The 19445-nt window shown below is 40.2% G+C and overlaps 1 protein-coding gene across 2 annotated transcripts in view; it reads right to left on the reverse strand.

Annotated features, from left to right (window-relative positions):
* meis1b (Meis homeobox 1 b) overlaps positions 1-19445 on the reverse strand; it is a 116887-nt gene that overhangs the window by 74572 nt on the left and 22870 nt on the right. For both annotated transcript variants that reach the window (XM_077612607.1, XM_077612606.1), the window contains exon 7: positions 18775-18886. In XM_077612607.1, the coding sequence (XP_077468733.1) occupies positions 18775-18886 (112 nt within the window). The remainder of the gene's footprint in view (positions 1-18774; positions 18887-19445) is intronic.

Here is a 19445-nt window from a genome sequence, read left to right on the forward strand (position 1 = left end):
ATGGTTTCCCCCCTTTATTTTAGTTAAGCCCGAAGGGTCTCCATCTTTGTCCTGCGTCCGCATTCAAGGACTTTGTCAGCTGACTTTTGGAAAAAGGCCTGCCGTTGTGCCATTGTGCCGCTAAGTGCTCTTGGCTTTTGTATGGCTTCCCGACCCCCTTTTCCGTTTGACCCCTATGCTCTCGCTCTACCTACTACTCTTTGCTCAGAAGCTAGGAGGTGTCAAAAGCCACCTAAGAGGCAGCCAAACAATTGCGAGTTAAATGTGACAAAGCACCAAAATTCATCAATACATCTTCTCACCAGATTTTCAGAAAAGTACCGACCTTGATCAAGATTCAGTCATCCTTTTTATAGTCTCTGGCTTTAACTGTTCTCCTTGTTTCTGTTGTAAAATATGCCGGTCATCATTAACTCATTCCCTGCTGTTGACGGGGGAATACATCTAATTCTTTTGAAATGAGAAGGGTGATAGTAAATTATGTTTCAGGGCCAGACAAACAATTTTCAGTTCAAATGGATTAGACATACTATTTTCTCATTAATAGTGGCAAATGAGTTAAATGCATTACTCTTATGTCCCTTCTATTAGTGAATACAGTTTGTAAGCCATCAAAAGAACTTTCTCAGTCTTAAAATTCAAAACATTTGGAAACAAAGTCACTGCTCTACTTTATGATTTTTTTGCCACAAAATAATACAACTTAGTATTATTATTTTATAATATACTTTCATACAATGATATCCAAACTATGACAGGGAGATCAACTCTGGCCCGTTGCCCAGTTTTTATTGGCCCACAGCAAATCATGAAAATATAATTGAATAAAACCTGCACAAAAAGCTTAAAATCAGCCAACATTGCCCTTTTTAGCTTAAATATTAGATGGCGCTAATCACTTAAACTGTGTTTCTCCATTAGCTGAGGGTTTAAAACCTGATAATTCGTATACTCAATTTCCCTAACGCATATCCTCACAACGGTCGCAGGGGGTCCTGGAGCCTATCCCAGCCAACTACGGGCACCAGGCGAGGGACAACCTGGACTGGTGGCCAGCCAATTTCAGGGCACCAGGAGATGAAGAACCATTCATGCTCACACTCATACCTATGGCCAATTTAGAGTGTTCAAACATCTTACCATGGATGAATTTGGGATGTGGGAGGAAACCCACAGTACCCCTATAAAACCCACGCAAGTCCGAGATCAAACTTTCAATCCGACGCTTTAACCACTCGCCCACCGGGCCGCCTCTCTGACCACATGTTGAAACAAATAGTAGAAAAATGTGTTATAAATATAAATCTATATATTTTTGGAATATCTGGTCTTTTAGTGAAAATTGATTGTCTATTGCGGTCAATGGAAGCTGATGAGTTAATATTTAAAAAAAAAAACATTTGAAAAACCAATTTTCTATCTGATTTCTATCCTCAAGTTAACAAATAAAAGTAGCAGGATTTCAAGTTTGGCCCTTAGATTTTTAATTTTTTTTTTGGAAAGCGGTCCTCAGACAAAAAAGTTTCAATACCCTGGTTTTAATACTATAATATACTATCATATATAAATAATATGTATGAAACATATTTAAAATACATTTAGAAGATATTTTTTCCTCTCTGGGTGAAATCAACACGTTCTACAGATGACCGAAAAAAGAATGGAATGTATGGTAAAAAAAACTTTTACAGAGAGAAAGAAGAGCTTTCTTCTTGCTAGCATGCTTATAATGTAAAATAAATATGGCCCTCTAAACATGAGTAGATGTCAAAACTGGTGAAATATTAGCAACTCTGCATGAATTCAAGTATTTTTTCTACTTTTCTAAATATGTGGTTCAGTTCTTGTGCAAAAAGCTAGCTAAAATATAGTGGTGGTTGGAGGTTTAAGTGTGGGAAGTGAGACTGACAAACAAGTCAAACCTGTTAAGCTGCTTTATATCTTGTTGTTTCATTTACTTTTAAGCCACACTGTTTGGATTAAATATAACATGTCAACTTCCTCCTTGCTGTCAACACGTCCTTGACGGGCGCAGGATGCGTCATGATGTGGGAGGGATTTGTAGTCCTATCACGTCCTCCCATGCCGACCAGATAAGGACTCACCGAGAGACAGGAAGTGAGTGTTTTTTTGTTTTGTTTTGTTTTTTTACAGGCATACATCCTCCGGGTGGATAGAGTGATAATACCAATTGAACGGCACTCTGGAGTGACACACAAATTTTTGAAGGATCATTGTCTATACATTGATAGTTCTAGTGCAACTCATCAAGGTTAGAAGATGAACCTGTTAGCTCTGTTGGCTGCCATTTGCAGCAGCTCTCCTGTTTGAAATGGATTTTGACATCCACTTTCTGAAAAAGTCAGAGGACCTTAAGTGCAAAGTTTCTCTGAGAACAAGGAACTTTAGGAGCTTTACCATGTGTTTGCACCATTAGTGAGTCTGTTAGAAAAAGAGCTTAATAGGGGTCCTGGTTCTGGAACCTTATAGACAATTTGCAGCTCTGGAAAGAGGTGTTTTTAGTCTTTTTTTAAGGGTCAAGAATAATAGCTATTGGATCTTTGAATGGCATATTGAAGATGGACTAGGACATTTGAGACCACTTTATAATTAAAACTATTGACTAAATTTAGTCTCGAGTTCAAAGTGGGTGTAACCATGGTAAGTGGGTAATACTCAGTAGTACTGTGCCGTTGTATGGACCACAATTCTTCTTCATCTAACAATTCATTAGATATTTTATCCATTGCACTCATAAAAATAATTCATTTGTATAACACTCATCAATCCTCAAATTTGACTCAAGCGTAATTAATTAATTCCAGACTTATTGTTACTGGTAGGCGCCAGGTTTGACAGTTCAGGGCATGCACACTCATCATGTATCAAGTCTGATCATAGCCTTTTTTATATAGAGCCAGACTGATGTTGTTCCTTTCAACTTGTTCCAGCCAAGGCTCTGATTTACATCTGCAGCTTTATCGAGAAGCAGGAACCAGGATGGCTTTTTTGGCGTATTTCCTGTGTGGACTGAGTGATATGACCCCAGGAAATGCTCTGTGGAGTCACTTCCTGGAGGTGGCAGGGTCACTTCCTGTAGGAGAATGACCCCAGTGTGCATGTGTGTCAGGGGGTTATCTCAGGTGAGTATCTCTATCTCTCTGAGTTTTACTGACTTGCCGTGACAACGGATGATCGGGTTACGTCTTAATGTGTGTACCACAAGCCAAAAGTCTCTAGCCTTGTGTTGCTTTGCAAACATAAAAACATAAGACTCCCAAGACCCCACCAGCACCATGAATACCCTCCTGTGTGTGTGTGTGTGTGTTTACCTACAGGTATTTGTTATCTGTCCCTGGTTTTGCTCTAAACACACAACTCTCGCAGGTCTTTATCTGACACTTAAAGCTCGAAAGCTGCTATCCATGTCAAAGGGAACATGAGGAGAGGGTGCAGGCCTTAGGGGATGTAATGGAAGGTGAGGATGGGATTGGAGGTAAGGGAGGAGGTGGGGGGCAGTCAGCCTCTAACTTGAGCTTGTGCCCCGCTCACACGAAAACACTCTTGCCATCAGTGAGTGCCAAGCAACCTGGGCCGCCGTATTCAAAATGATACTGAGAATACAAGTACTACACACGACATACAAGCTCCACTAGTGTTGTTGTAAGCCTTTTTAATAAAGATATGGCTATACTCCTAATATAAGTAATCACCAATACTAAAAAAGGTCACGTTTGACAAAAACAGCTAACATAACTCAATGTTACTGATAAAGTACTTTTACAACAGCTATTACTATCTTATTATTTGTTTTTTTAAAATAGTTGTTTAACCATAACATTCATTCATTGATTTTCTATACTGCATATTCTCAAAAGAAGCGCGGAGGGTTGCTGGAGCCTATCATAAACAGCTTTGGGTAGTGGGTGTGGGACACACTGAATTGGATGCAAAGCACAATGAGATAAATAATCATTCATGGTAATACTCATACCTAAAAAAATAGAATGTGCAACCAAACCACCATGCATGTTTTTGGGATGTGGGAGGAAAACTGAAGACCTGGAGAAAGCCCACAGAGGACCAGGGAAAACATGCAAACTTCATAGAAAAAGGCCGGAACCCACCGGGGATTGAGACCTCAATTTTAGAACATTTAGGCGGGGCCTAAGCATTTTTCCACTGTCATTCAATCATTCAATTTCCATACCACCTCACAAGGGTCAGGGGGGTGCTGGAGCCCATTCCAATGAACTACGGGCACCAGGCGGAGGACACTCTGAATTGATGGCCAGCAAATTGCAGGGCACAAGGATACGGACAGCCATTTATGCTCACACTCATACCTGGGGGAAATTTCGAGTGTTCAATCAGCCTACCACACATTTGTTGGAACGTGGGAGGAAACCGGAGAATCCGGGGAAAACCCACGCAAGCCAGGGAGAACGTTCAAACTCCCCAAAGGAAGGTCTGGAGCTGGAATCGAACCCTCCATCTCAGAACTGTGGGGCCGACAGGCACCAGGCCACCGGCCCCCTAACTATTACTCTGAAATATATTATTGCATTAACTTTTTTTTAAAATCAAATATAGTTGTTTTTAATAAAATATATTTTGCATTTGATATTTTTCAGCACGTGCAATTTGTACGTATGGCCTGCTATATAAGATTTCAAAAATATCCCTTCATTAATTTTATTTAAACAATGTACAAATTAAATGCATTCATAATTACTGAAATAAGTTGTTTAGTTTAACAACTATTCCCAGCTTTAAATATTTTCAATAATTGTATGTAATATGTTTTAACATTTTATTCTAATACTTTTACACATTAGGCGGCCCGGCGACTGAGTAGTTCATGCGTCGGCCTCACAGTTCTGGGGTTCTGGGTTCAAACCCAGACCGGTCCTCCTGTGTGGAGTTCGCATGTTCTCTCTTGGGCTTGCGTGGGTTTTCTCTGGGTCCTCCAGTTTCCTCCCACATTTCAAAAACATGCATGGTAGGCTGGTTGAACACTCTAAATTGCCCCTAAGTATCAGCGTGAATGGTTGTCAGTCTCCTTGTGCCTTGTGATTGGCCGGCCATCAATTCAGGGTGTCCCACACCACCTGCCCAAAGACAGTTGGGATAGGCTCCAGCACTCTCTGCGACCCTTGTGAGGATAAGTGGTTCAGAAAATGAATGAATTAATATAATTACACTTTTGGCTTTTCCCGTGAGGAGTGGCCAGAGAAGCTCAATATTTTCACCGTAAACCCATACTATTGCTCACAAGTACTTCTCTTCTTAGTCTTGCATAAACTACCTTCGCCCATGACTTCATTTCATAACTGATTAGTTTAATTAATTTATCAAAATAAAATGTATTATTAATTCATGTATTTTTTGTTGAAAACACTTTTAGATCATACTGTTAAAATGTATCAAATTTAGTGACTCTCCATTATATGTGAATATAAAACAATGATTTTTTTTATGAATGTAAAGTAAACAAAGTTAACTATTTCTCATCATCAAACTGCTATGTAGGACATCAGAATTTTTAAGACACCTGAATGACTCAAGCGACAATTTTTCTGACAAATTACTACCTTTTTACACAAACTCCGACTAAACTCTCAAGGGAGAAGCTGCCATCTTTGCACCTTTTAGGTGTCAGGTTTCACTTAAGTATAAAACATCAGGTGATTATTGAGAGACTCAAACTGACGACATCATAGCAGAACCCTTTCAATGTGGCAAAGTAAGGTGATAAAATAATCCATAAGAATGATTTTAAGCGCTATCGACCCACATCGGATGATAAAAACAACCCTGCAGGGAAATGAGGGTGCAATTGGGGGGCTAAAATGGCGCCTCTCTCAGGTTTTGTGGGCTGGCATGAAATCGGCTTTGCGTGGGTGTCGTTTTGGAGAGCCCACTGGTAAATTCTCCTGTTCTTTTGTCGGAATGAGGGGAGGGGCAGTGGGAAGGGTGGCGAGCCTTGGAGTGTGTGTGTTGGGGGGCGGGGGTATGAATAATGGTCTTAGACGGGGAGGTCTGGAACTGTGTCCATAAATTGAATTATTTCAATTTGAGGGTGAGCATGTGAGAGAATAATGCAGAGAGCGAAAAGGAGAGCGAGAGAGGGAGTGCACCTCTCTATTCGACTCCAGGCTCACATTTACAAGTGGGAATATCAAGTAAATTGCTGGAGATTACAGATGGGGGGGCTACCTTACCTTGCAGCTGGAAGCGATAGTGGAAGAAATGGAACTGCTGCTGCTTTCGGAAAATTCCACTTTAAGCGAGGGAAAAACACGCTTTTTCGTTCTTTAGCAATAACATTGCAAGACTATTTTGCGTTGGGACCATAAAGACCCATCAAATGTTTATTTAGGAGGAATCTAGAAGACATTGTAAGTGTAGGAAGTACTTTCAAGACTTACTGGAACCTATGGGCCAGAGATTTCGGATCTGACATCAAATGTTTCAGTAGCACAGAAAAAGTAACAACATTTAAGGTATAATTTAAACTGCAAAGTGTAACCCAGGCACTTCAAACAATCCAAACACACTGTTTTCAACTAAAGGTTCTGAGGTAGGTGCGTAACGATACATTAATCTGGCTCGTTACAACTATTGGTTCAGCAACGATCCAATCAAATACATTTTTCCAGATCATCAAAATGCATTGGACATCTATTACCGACAATGGCACTGAAACATGATCATTCATTGCAACCCCATACAGTGAGATGGAGGAGGTGCAAATATCCTTGGAGACGATATAATAGGAAGAGCACCATATGCCACAGTAGTAGGCAGCAGGCTATTTATCCTCATCATCCTCTTTGGAGGTTAAAATTAGCCCGTTGTACCTTTAAGCCACACCACTGTTATAGGCCTATAAATAAACAACAACAAAAGGGTTGCAACACCACTTCCTTTTTCTTCACTCACTTTTACCAGGACATGATAGACTGGTCATTAGAGTGGATATAATGCAAGCATAGAGGTTTGCCATCTGAGACCCCCGCGTGTGAGGAAATCCTGGATTTCCTCAACATGGGCCCTCCCTACCTCCTTGCCTGCTTTAAGACCGTAGGATGATAACGGCGTTAATCTCCTCAATAAACACCTAAATAAATGTGCATGAGTGTCAGAGCTGAAAGTATTGAGACGAGACAGTTAGTCTATAAATCAAGGGCTAGACGAAGACAACTTTGGATTCCGTGTGAAGACTTAACATTTTGATTCATATTAAACTTTTAAAACCATTCTATTACGTTTTCCTCCTCTGGGAAATCGGGGTGCATTATGGAGACCCAGCCTTACAGTTCTAAAATTGAGGGTCCTCCCTATGTGAAGTGTGCTTGTTCTCCCCTGGGTACTCCGGTTTCCTCCCAAATACCAAAAACATGCAGGGTAGGCTGGTTGAAGACTAAATTGCACCTAGGTATCAGTGTGAGCAGACACACACACAGACACACACAGACACACACACACACACACACACACACACACACATGCACATGCACGCACGCACGCACGCACACGCAGAAGTAGCAAGTTTTAGACAACATTGTGATCGCAATTTTTTTCAACTAACAGCCAAGCTTTAAGTTGATTGGTGAAGAGGTTCAGAGACGGGAGTTCACATATAATAATTGGTATTGAGTTCCAGGTATGTGAGGCACGGACAGAAAAGGTGCTTTAGCTGAATGCATTATTTTTTAAAGGAACTACACAGTCACCTCTAGAGCCAGCCCTTGTTGATGTGTTGGATTTTTTTTGTACAAAATCTTGCAGTGGAGGAGGTGCTTTGTAATGTAAGATTTTGTAAACTACGGTTGCATCTGCATATTTAACAGTATTGTTCTATTTCAGGCATTTGTGTTTTTTTATATCTGACATTGGTGGTGCTTTTTTGGTTTTCTGTCCAATGTTTTTAGAGCTCACTTATAAATGGTTTCAATTGGTTTTAGTGTTGTTTTGCAGGCCGATGACCAACTTGTTAGGCAGTAAGTCATGTGTGATATGATCATTGTGTCAAAATACAGTTTTCAGGTGTTAGATTGTTTCTAATGAACCTAAAATTGGACAAAATTAAATTTAATTGTATTCAGAGTGTTCTTAGGTAATTTAAATACAAGTTGACAGTCAAGAATGATTCCTAGGTATTTAAATTCTTGGACTACATTGATTTTTTTCTCCTTGGAGAAAAACGTTGGGTCACTGTTATTTGTCAATCTTTTTCAGAAGTACATACAGATAGTTTTAGATATGTTTAGGTGTGTGGACCATATGCTAAACACTCTTCTATTACTATTCGCTCAGGAAGGTCAGAAGCTACCAGTGATTGAACTCTCAATCTTAGAATTGTGAGGCAGACGTGGTCATCTTTTTTTTTTAAATAATCAATGACATATCTCCTCCACCAACACACCTGAATCCAATTATCTGCATCAGTATCAAACTTCTGGACAGCTTGCTGATGAGTTCATCATTTGATTCAGGTGTGGTAGAGGAGAGAGATATGGAAAACAGACTGGATAGGGGCTCTCGAGGACCGGGGTTGGCCACCCCTGTCCTAAAGCAATTAAAAAGAAGAGTAACTTTGACATTTTTGACAATTGTTGCCAAGACATGTCAGAGATTTGAGTGAAACAAAATATTTCTAACAAAGTACATAAAATGCATAGAGAATATGACAACATTGATCAATTCTTTGTTTTTCAATCAATTTGATTGGATTGTTGCTATACTAATCGATATATCACTCCAGTTCATGCATCGTTGTCATGTTATGTTATTCGTAGAATAGTACAAAAGAGTTTAAAACACTGCACAAAATTGGAATACATTAGTCAAGTGATTGAAACATTGGCTGCCAGTGATACTGAAATGTTTCATATTCATCTGATCGAGTCCTCGCTGCTATCACCTCCAAGTTCGAATGCATTGGACATCTATTGCCATCAATGGCACTGTAACATGATCATTTCACAAAACCTTTCGTCCAACACTCAAACGTTCCAACTTTCTAAACTCCACGTTAACTTTTATATTTGGACACGACATTCAAATTGAGGATTATATTTCCCAAATCAAAAACTTCACACGCAGCCACTTGGCTAAAGCCTCCCTCTAATTATGGTCCTCCTTCCACTGAAGATGAAATCAAAGAACATAGTTTTCGCGCAACACTTTTGTGGAAACTGTCAAATTCCACAATGGGCTTTGCTGTGTGTTGAATTCTGCCGTGTGTAAATTGTATCTTTGAGGAAAACACCAGCAGTTAGATATAGGCTTGGCACTCTCAAATTAAAGATTGGCGCTTCCTGTAAACAAACGAGCGAGTAGGCACGTACATCATTAGTGGGCCCACAATTACAACATGGGAGCTAAAGATACGCTTTATACTGAGCAACCCCCAAACACCACAACCCCCCCTGAACTCTCCCTTGCTTGAGCGTCGCTTGGGTAGGGTAAATCAAATATAACCCTGTTTGATTTGAGTCCTTTACATAAAAGCAGCAGCTAAATAATTGAAAAGGCACTGAATAGCAACTTCATTAGGTACACCAAATAGAAACACAACACTTGAGGTGAATGAAGACAAATTGGAGATAGACAGAGGGATTTGCCGATTTAAAATGTACAAATGGACATTTTTAAAAATGTGCTTACCTTCAAATAATAAAGATGATTATTTCATTACAGAAGACAATGCGGCCGATACGGTCATTTATTTCAAAATAGAGAAAAGATAAACAGATAAAAGGATTAACAAAATTTATTTTAATGTCTATGAATGAAAGTCAAGACGAAAAAAACGTATCTTGCATAAAACGTGAAAAAACATTACTTGTGCCTAGCATTGCTCGCTCAGGGCGCCGCCATCTTACCTAGTGCTGACAAACTAGACTGCTACAGACACACTTCCTGGCTGTACTGCTCACGTGACTTCCTTTTTGAATTTGTCTACATGCAGTCAACACCTTTTAGGAATGTGCAATCCAGCAGACGATCATTTCGATTCATACAGTATCTCAGAAATACCACGCGCGATGATTTTTCTTAAGATTTTTCCTTAAAAGTAGCACATTTGTACTCCCTATTGAAACCATGAATATGGAGGAAAAAAATGTGAATCAGGGGGGCGTCTTATACAAGAGAAATTGTAAAATTCAAAGATTTTAAGGCAATTTTAAGGGGACGGCTTATACGCAGCGTTGGCTAATATGCGAGAAAACTTCTGGTAAACATTTCAGGGTGTCTCTCGCCTAATGCCCAAAGTTGTCTGGTGTAGGCTCCAGCATCCACGCCATCTTTGTGAGAATAAGCACAACATAAAATGAATGAATTCATCTTTTTATTTGGATTACTACTACCGCCCATCCTGGAAAGGGTTGCTGGAGCCTAACCCAGCTGTCTACGGGCAAAAGGCAGACTACACCCTAGACTGGTCGCCAGTCAGCCGTAGGGCACACAGGGAGGCAATTGGTTTCCAGCTTGTTGCATGGCACATATTGACAAAAATCTAATGGAACTCACAATAGCATCTAATGAGAATTTTTAGAGTGATCAATCAGCATATTATGGAAGTCAGAGTTCCCAAAGAAAACACACGGGCCCGAGGAGAACATGCAACCTCTACACAGTAAGGGTGGAGACCGACATGACCTTTAATCTCAGAATTCTGGCGTCGTCGTGCTAACCACTCATCCAAACTTATTTATCAACAGCACTTCTTACTTCTAACAGCTGTTTCTAAAATTTTGGTGAAATTGAATGCAGAATGAAACACTTCGATAAATTGAAAGTGGACCCCCTCCAGTACTTCTGATACAAATCTGTCAAATGTGCCGATCGTCTTCAGGAAGGATAATTTATGTTGCTTTGTTCGTGTGACTTGGTGCCGTTCGCCCCCTACATGAGAACCTGAGCCCTCCACTCTTGCTTCCTCTTTCGCACCTCACTTTTACAACTGCACTGTCATGTGAAAATTCATCACAGAGCTGCTTCACATTCATAGACTTTTACTAGACAAATCATTAGGTACGCCCTATGCACATATTGCCCTGTGCTAGACAAATCATTAGGTACACCCTATGCACATATTGCCCTCTTGTTCCAACATTCCCACCAAGCAAGACATCTTATTACTCTGCTCACCATATCAAAAATATAATACTGTTTCCCAGTGTTGACAGAGAATTTATAGATTTTTTTTCCCACAGGTGAGCTTATCAACAGCGCTTGCCAGGCACTAAATTCCATAGAAACAACGTGACGAGCTGCCAGCAGCTTCCTCAAAAGTCTTTGCAAACACACTTGTTTTTTTCCCTTTATCTGCCCATGTTTTAAGACAATATTAACATAACCGGACATCGAGCAGACAGCTATCTGTTAATATTGCAGAGACCTACGCCAAGGCCAAACAATCAAATAGGTGCATTGCGTATGTACGATATATTTACATTTTAACACTAATATTCACAAAGTTGTTCAAATGTTTGAGAGGCTTTGCATACATCACACAGCTAAAATGCATAGTACAAGTCATAACATTTCATGGCAGCTTTCTCAAAATTGTGGGCTGATCTTGGCATCTAGAGCTGCCAAGGACTACAAATCTTCCGTAGTTTACTACGTTGGTCTTTGCCAAAGTACTAAAAGTGAAATTTGTATCAAAATTCTGAAAATTGAAAAAAAATACCCAGCAACGTTTTTCTTTTTTTCTCTCAAATTTCATGGGGAAAAAAATAAAACGTTGAATATATTCGTTTTTGGACGCCATTTGAACTTAGCATGACAATAATTTTCGAAATGCAACATCATGTTCTGAAAAGGTTTTGCATTTTACACGTTGTCAAAATATTCAATTATTTTTTAAAGTTGTTTTAAGCATTGTAGTGTGTTAGCTATGACCACAAAATGAAAATGTGAGTAATAGTTGATTTACTGTTGAATATTTTTTATATCTTTGGAAGAATTAGTTATAAAATATTTTTATTTTTCAACTTAAACTAATATATAAAACCCATTAGAAAAAATATTTCTACTATTTCTACAAGTTTTTAAACAAATGATGGGAGCAGTTGGCAAAATAAGTTTAATAAAATTGTCATTTATGATTTTCAACTACCTGAAGTCCATATTGACTGCTTTTAGATGCAGGGCTGGCCAAACGACAAAAATCATATTACGTAGTGGTTAATGAGAAATTTCAGATTTTGTGAAGCTTTTTTTTCTAGTGGCAGTGACACGTACAAAAATAAAGCTCAGTATTATCTTTTTTATTAAAATGCTTTTTAAATATAGTTTGCTTGTTTCAGTAATCAATTTTTAAACCAAACTTATTTTGACAAATACAGATGCTGTTTATTTTTTTAATTAGACTTAATCAACGCAATTGATGGTGATAGCTTTCCATCAAATTTAAGTACAAATGACCGTTGACCTCCAAATTCATATAGAGAGGATGTCTATCGTCGTCAATGATAGTTAATGTAGTATTGCAGAACATCTATAGCAAGACTCACACATTTGCAGGGTGACCCAAAAGACCGGGAATTTTTTAAAGTGTGTATTGCCAGATATCACAGCAACCTTGAACAAATAAACATGCTGCCATTTGAATGGTGAATATGCGACATAGGGAATTCAGGATAGAATGTTCCAGTGGTCAGATTTTAAGAATGTATTCGTACAGGAAGATGCTGTATGAAGGACATAATTTTAAACAAATGAAAATTCCATCATAGTTTCTTGAAAGGGATGTTTAAAGATTCCATTTACTACGAACACAATATGTTTCTTCCATCAGATCTAGGTTTTATTGGACTGTTAAAAAAATTCCGTTACTTCGTGTCATCGTGTACCTGACATATTTTTATTTGAAATAAACTGCTTTGTGACCATATAACTTCCTTGGTGAAGATAGCAATGCACACGCCAGAGAAAATTTAGACGTTGTAATATCTAATTCTTTTTTTGAAAAAGTCCTGTTACCTCTGTAAGTGCAACACTGTTTGCTTTGAAAGCATGGGTGTCAGCCAAAGCTACGCTTGAGTGCGGGCCAAGCAAGACCTATCCCTGTGTTCTTTCTACACTGATGGTCTGTTAAAGTGGAGCTAATTCCACACGCTTTGATTCCAAAAGAGAGGAGAGAGTGGGGCCCACGGGGAGCTACGGAGAGATAGAGAAAGAGACACTCAGTTCTCTCTTCCAGTCTGCTGGACAACGGCACCCATTAACTGACTGCTTTCAAGAGGCTACACCATTGGACGAGCTTGATCCGGCCACGGCCGACCTTGGCGTAGGTCAGAGGATATGGATCCGAAATCGCCCGAACAGATCAATGGGAGGGCAAAGCTGGGAAGTTTTTATTAGGGTTTTACAGCTTCAACTTGGTTAACGCTGATTTATCTCATTGGCTGCCATTGACGGCGATAGACATGCAATTTACTGGCATGGGGGGGACTTAGCGAATGATCATGTTTCAGTGCCATTGACAGCAATAAACATTCATTCTCTTTTGAACTGGCTCCGCAGTGAATGACCAGCTCTCAGTGCCTATATTAATCCCAAAATGATAAAAAAATTGGACTATCTGCGTGGTAGTGTAGTTTTTGAACTTTCATCTTTGAAGTCATTCATTTATTCATTTTCTACATCGCACCTCAGAAGGACCGCAAGGGGTGCTGGAGCCTATCCCAGCCAACTACGGCCTCCAGGCAGGGTCACCATGAATCGATGGCCAGAAAATCGTAGGGCACATGGAGACAGACAACCATTCACGCTCACACTCATACCTAAAATTCAACCATTCTACCATGCATGTTTTCGGGACGTGGGAGGAAACCGGAGCACCAAGAGAAAACCCACACAAGCCCGGAAGAACACCACACAGTGGGATCGAACCCTCGACCCCAGAACCTAGCCGTCTCATCTTTGATGTCTCTTTGAAAAAATATAGAGAAATGGTAGTGAATTATGATGTTTGACTGTGAATGACGTCTATTGAGCATGGTTGATGGCAGTCAATAAAAAAGCCTGGTGGTGTGTGCGCTCGTTGTGTCGCATGGGAACTCTCTGCACTCCCTTCAATGCTTATCCCAGCTTTGAAGCAGTCAAACCGCAGTGTGAGTAACCGCACCCCTGCTAACTGGACTTTCTATCAAATCTGAGCATTAACAAGGATTTTTACACACAGCACAGTCACCGTCTTGCTGTGAGCAATTAGGAGTACCAGATTTTCTTTCTTTCTTTTTCTTTTTTTGTGGCTCCTGCTCCGCATTCCCAGCCCGGGTGTTTATGCCTTGACCACAGGCCCACTTGTGCCATGTTTCCCCCTACTTCTTTCTAGCCTGAATTCCATTGGCATACGTAGACCAAGAAATAACACATTTGGCACGTCATTAAAATGGAACGTCTTCGAAGAGCCTCCTTCTTTTACCCCTCATTGCCAGCAGCAGCGATGGCGGTCAGTGATGGTGGCGTTAATTAGTCCCTCTCTATTAGCCCAGCTGTTTGCCAGACAGCCACTGCCAACGTGGCCCCCATTGTTGAGCAGCCAGGGGCGCTCGTCAAAGCTAACATCACATAAGAAAGGAGAGAGGGAATAAAGTGTTTCTTCTTTATTTGTTTACATGGACACTACCAAGCAAAAGTTTTTACACACTATATTGTGATCTTATATTAAACAGTTGTAGTACCAAAGCCTGTGGGATTTTGTGATCGTGATGGTAGAACCAAAAGTTATGAGGTCGATTTTGATGATCAAAGATTGCATCTAACCAATTGAATGTGGTCGCCAATTGAATGATTGACTATAGAGATCTCAAGACAAGAAATATGCCTTCACAAATGCCTAAGGAACATTCATAGATAAGAAAAAGACCAACACTCACAGTCATATGCTCTTTATATGTTGCCAAAAAGAAGTAGTTGCAACATTTTAATTCAAAGATTAAGTAAACGTGTGGATCATCATCATCATCATGTGTGGGAATGCTGCTGCCTGGCTTCATGGTAAAGCCAGCTTTAATCAACAAGTTCCACCGTCCTCATGCATTAAAAAACAAGTGCAAAGCCTATGTTTTAACTGATTCATTCAGAATAGACAATGATGCTTTTAGGTCGTTTTGTTACCTGACATGTTTCTCACCCACGCTTAGGCGAGTACAGTAAACCCTTGAATATCGCAGATAATGAAGACAAAGGACTTGGACTAAAACTCCCATTAATCTGGCTTTTGGGATTTATATCAAGCGGAGAGGAACTATTTTCACTGATCTCATTTTCTGAACCGCTTTATCCTCATTAGGGTCATGGGGGATGCTGGAGCCTAGCCCAGCTAACTCCGGGCCAGAGGCGGGGGACACCCTGAATTGGTGTCCAGCCGATCACAGGGCACAATGAGACAGACAACCATGCACACTCACACCCATACCGAGGGGCAATTTAGTCACATCTGCCTTTTCACTATATATAAATATAGCGTGCCAGCAAGCAATGAACCCAGACAGTCAAACTGTCAGCGATATACAGCGACATCTACAGAATCTTGAATTTAGTGCATCAATTACGAATCTAACTTTTGGCAGGTTCGCACGCTTTCATTGTTTTATTCAAACCGACTGTTTGGGCACCCTGTCTACTTTGGGGAAAATTTTAGACTTTTAAATGCGCCCTATGTGAGTAAATATGTGCCGTGTTGTTTGTACAATGTATTATCGCATAATAAGGGGAATTGCAATCATTAATAAGGGGAACAATTGGCCGAGGTTGACAGGTATGCAGATATAAACACCTTTATACATTCTGATGACAGAATGCTCTAATCAGATCATGTTTGCGGACTTGCCGAGTGAATAAAGTGTTCCTTCTTGCTTGGCGTGCAAGTGGGAAACAGAATAACACAGTGCAGAGTTTCTGCTCTGTTTTTTTTTAAACGCCACACAGCTTTTCTTTTTCCCTTACTCGTTCCTCCTCAGCCTGTCAGAAGCATCCAGGGAGTGAGGCGCTGACTGGTCATATTAGATATGTATCACCAATTACCCAAAACATTTGTAAAAGTGGAGAGCGCGGGCGAGCCTAAGCCAAAGCAAACAGCTCCCTGCGAGTCTTGCAGTTACACTCAAGTGTGTGAGTGAGTGTGTGACACTGAAGATGTCAGTGTGACACTTTAGAGTGCAGTTAAACACAAGATGAATCGGCTTTTTGCAAGGTTTAACCTGCCCCCCCAAGAAAACCATGAAGATTCTCTTCAAATAAATGGCTAGTATATTTAGAAAGTATTTTGGCTTCAATTGAAAACTAATAATCAATCCCCAATCTGTTTGAACTAGAATGGCTAGCAGTGATCATCAGATGAGCCAATGGCACTTCAATTTTTATTATAAAGTCCGCAGGAAAATATATAAACTATATATGCTAATATTGCAAAAATCCCCCCTCCTCCAAAATAATACTAATAACAATAAAATAAATATCTTAAACTTTGACATTCATAGTTTATTCATTGATCTTTCGAGCCACTTACCCACACAAGAGCCGTGGTGGTGCTGGCATCCTTCCACATTACAAAATCATGCATGGTGGGCTGATTGAACAAACTGTCTCTAGATATGAGTGTGTGTGTGGTTATTTGTTTAATTCTGCCTAGCAAATGGCTGGCAAACAATTCACCATTTACTGCCCATAGGGATGTGCTGCAGCAGCTCCACGACCCTCGTGAGAATAAGATAAATGAATAAATACATCTACAGCTTGAAAGCAACCCTTTAAAAAAAATTGAAAATTCATCTTCATGCCCCAATCAAGTGGAGAGAAATCGCAGCAAGAAACCAAACTAATTCAACAAAGCGGAGACAATAGAGCACAATCTTACACTATCCACTCACGTCATGTTTAGCTGTTTCCTCAAATCTAACGTTGATTTTATACTCAAGAGGAAACTGACTAAATCAAGAAACCAGGCACAAACGGAAAAGTTGGGATTGCGGTGTATCATACAGAATTGAAGTGTGTTCTTTTTAATCATTTCTAGCCACATATAATTTAATCGTACCATTTAAAGCAGGCTACTATGGTAAAGAGGACAATATGGAGCAAAATCCTACAGTAAACACATTGTACCAATATATCTTCACACCAGAGAGGTGGATGATGTTTCCATTGGTGTCCAGTGAGGCGTTCAGGGAGAAAGAAAAAACGCTGGAAGCGCTTGGGCAGTCGACATCTTCCCCCGGAGGAAGAGAGAGTGAAGGGGGAGGGGTCCACAAAGGTGGGAGAGGGAAAAGGTCAGGCAGAACGCAATCAGAAGCAGAGTGGAAGAGTGGAAGGAAGAGAAACAACAACAACAAGAGGAAGGAGGAGATATGAAGAGAATGTGAGGAGGAGGGAGAAAGTTGTGAGGTGAAGAGAAACAAAAGGCGAATGAGTGGGAAGCCAAAACAATCGACGATGAACGCGATTGAGACACTGGCAAGTAGGTGGGAGATGAAAGCGTTTAGGGTGCGGAGGGGGGATGCCACAAACAGATAAATAACCATCTTAGCGGGATTACAGAGTGACTGACAGAAGCAAATATGAGAGTGCGGGAGTGAGTGAGCGCTCTTAACCCACATAAATACTGAAACGCGTCCAGCATGGCCTCCAGTACTTACTCTTTTCTTCATGTGCGTTTGTATGTGTAATGCATACCACCCCATGTCTCAATAACAAATGCAACATGAACCCTGAGAAGACAATACACATTGCTAGATGCATGTTAACAGCCTATAATCCAATTGAGGAAGTAGTAATCATGTTATTGCATGTTGCATACATGTCTCTTGTAGTAACATGTTCATTATTAAATGCAAGAAAGGAGTTAAATTGCACCATGAAAAAGAATGCCTCCAAAATATAGAAAAATATTTACATTATTTTTTTAAATACTTTGAAAACTAATGTAAAAATACACAGATATATAAATAATATTCTAAATGCAGAAACGTTTTTTCATGTAAACTGACAAAAACAAAATGGCATAAGTTATTTAAAGATTTTTTTAAATTGTAAAGCATGTTCTTGGGCTTTTTAAGTCATGTAAAACACTAGGGAGGATAAACGTGTCATGCCGCAGAACCACAACAGTTTAGCATGAAAACACAGCAAATATAGCCAAGTATATGATTAAAAGCTGCAAAGTAGAAGGATGTATATGTATATACTGTAATTCCATAATTGAAAGAGGCTTCAAATGAGGACATGCCAGATGTCCAAAAATATTTGGACAGTGGCCCACAGCATGCTTTTGAACTCCATGTACATCATAATTATATAACATGAAGGCTCAAAACACTACATATAATAAGTCACTGAATGTTTCAATGACATTTACGCCGATGGACGTCTATCTCCGCACTGAGTGAGTTCAAGCAAAGTCAAAACAAGACAAGGGGGAGTGTTTCTCCAAACATATCTGCCAGGAACGACAACATACAAAATGTCCATGTCTGACGCAAAAGCCATTGTGGTGGTAACGGCGTTTACTCCCTGCCACTGGCCAACCCTGCTCACTCGCCTTTAATAATATATGAATTCGCATTTTTCCTCCTACCTAGTAGAGCCATAAACTGGCCATTTCATTAGGTACACCCGATCAACCACTGAAGAAATGCAGAAGGCTTACTGAGCAGCAACTCTTGCAAAGAATCTGCAAGCCACTTGCTGTCCTTGGTGCAGCTGATGTAATAATGCCAGTACGATACGCAACAAAGCATCTGCCTTTACCTTGCTCACTGCTGTTGTCGCCGCTGTGCGACGTGTGGCCGCCGCTGGATGGGCCTGGTGTGCCCCCCGAACGTGTGGATGCCGTGTCGTCATGGTCGCGGTTCCAGGACGTCTGGAACAACACAAAATGGAATATTTTGTTAGTCTTATCCAATTAACTCAGTGGCAGTCAGTGACGATGGCAGTCAGTGACGATGGCAGTCAGTGACGATGGCAGACGTCAAATCCAATTTAAATGGTAGGAAGGTCAGTCCCTCCCAGTCAAAATAGATGTGTAGGTCTATTGTCATCAATGGCAGTAAAACATCACTCACTCCCAGCCAAGGAGCCACTATTTAAAAATTAATCTAAGAGCTTTATTACCCTGCAGTACTGAAGATTGTCACTGGAGGCTAAACAGAGTACAGTGGTACCTCTACTTACTAAAGCTTCTACATTCTAAATATTCAAATTATGAAACCCTTTGATAGGAAAATTATTGTTCCAATTTACAAAAATGAGATCTAAGTTACGAAATCCCCCCAAAGCGTAATTACATTTCCTGTATCCATTATTTTATTTAGAAATTGCCGCAGTAGCGTTGCGTTCTGCTTGACAATCTCCCTACACTGCGCTTGGCTGTCTACCAACAACAACTCTCTTTTGACCACCGTTTGTCACCACATAGTTCT

This window comes from Stigmatopora argus, chromosome 11 (assembly GCF_051989625.1).
Source record: "Stigmatopora argus isolate UIUO_Sarg chromosome 11, RoL_Sarg_1.0, whole genome shotgun sequence".
In the NCBI taxonomy this organism is placed as follows: domain Eukaryota; kingdom Metazoa; phylum Chordata; class Actinopteri; order Syngnathiformes; family Syngnathidae; genus Stigmatopora; species Stigmatopora argus.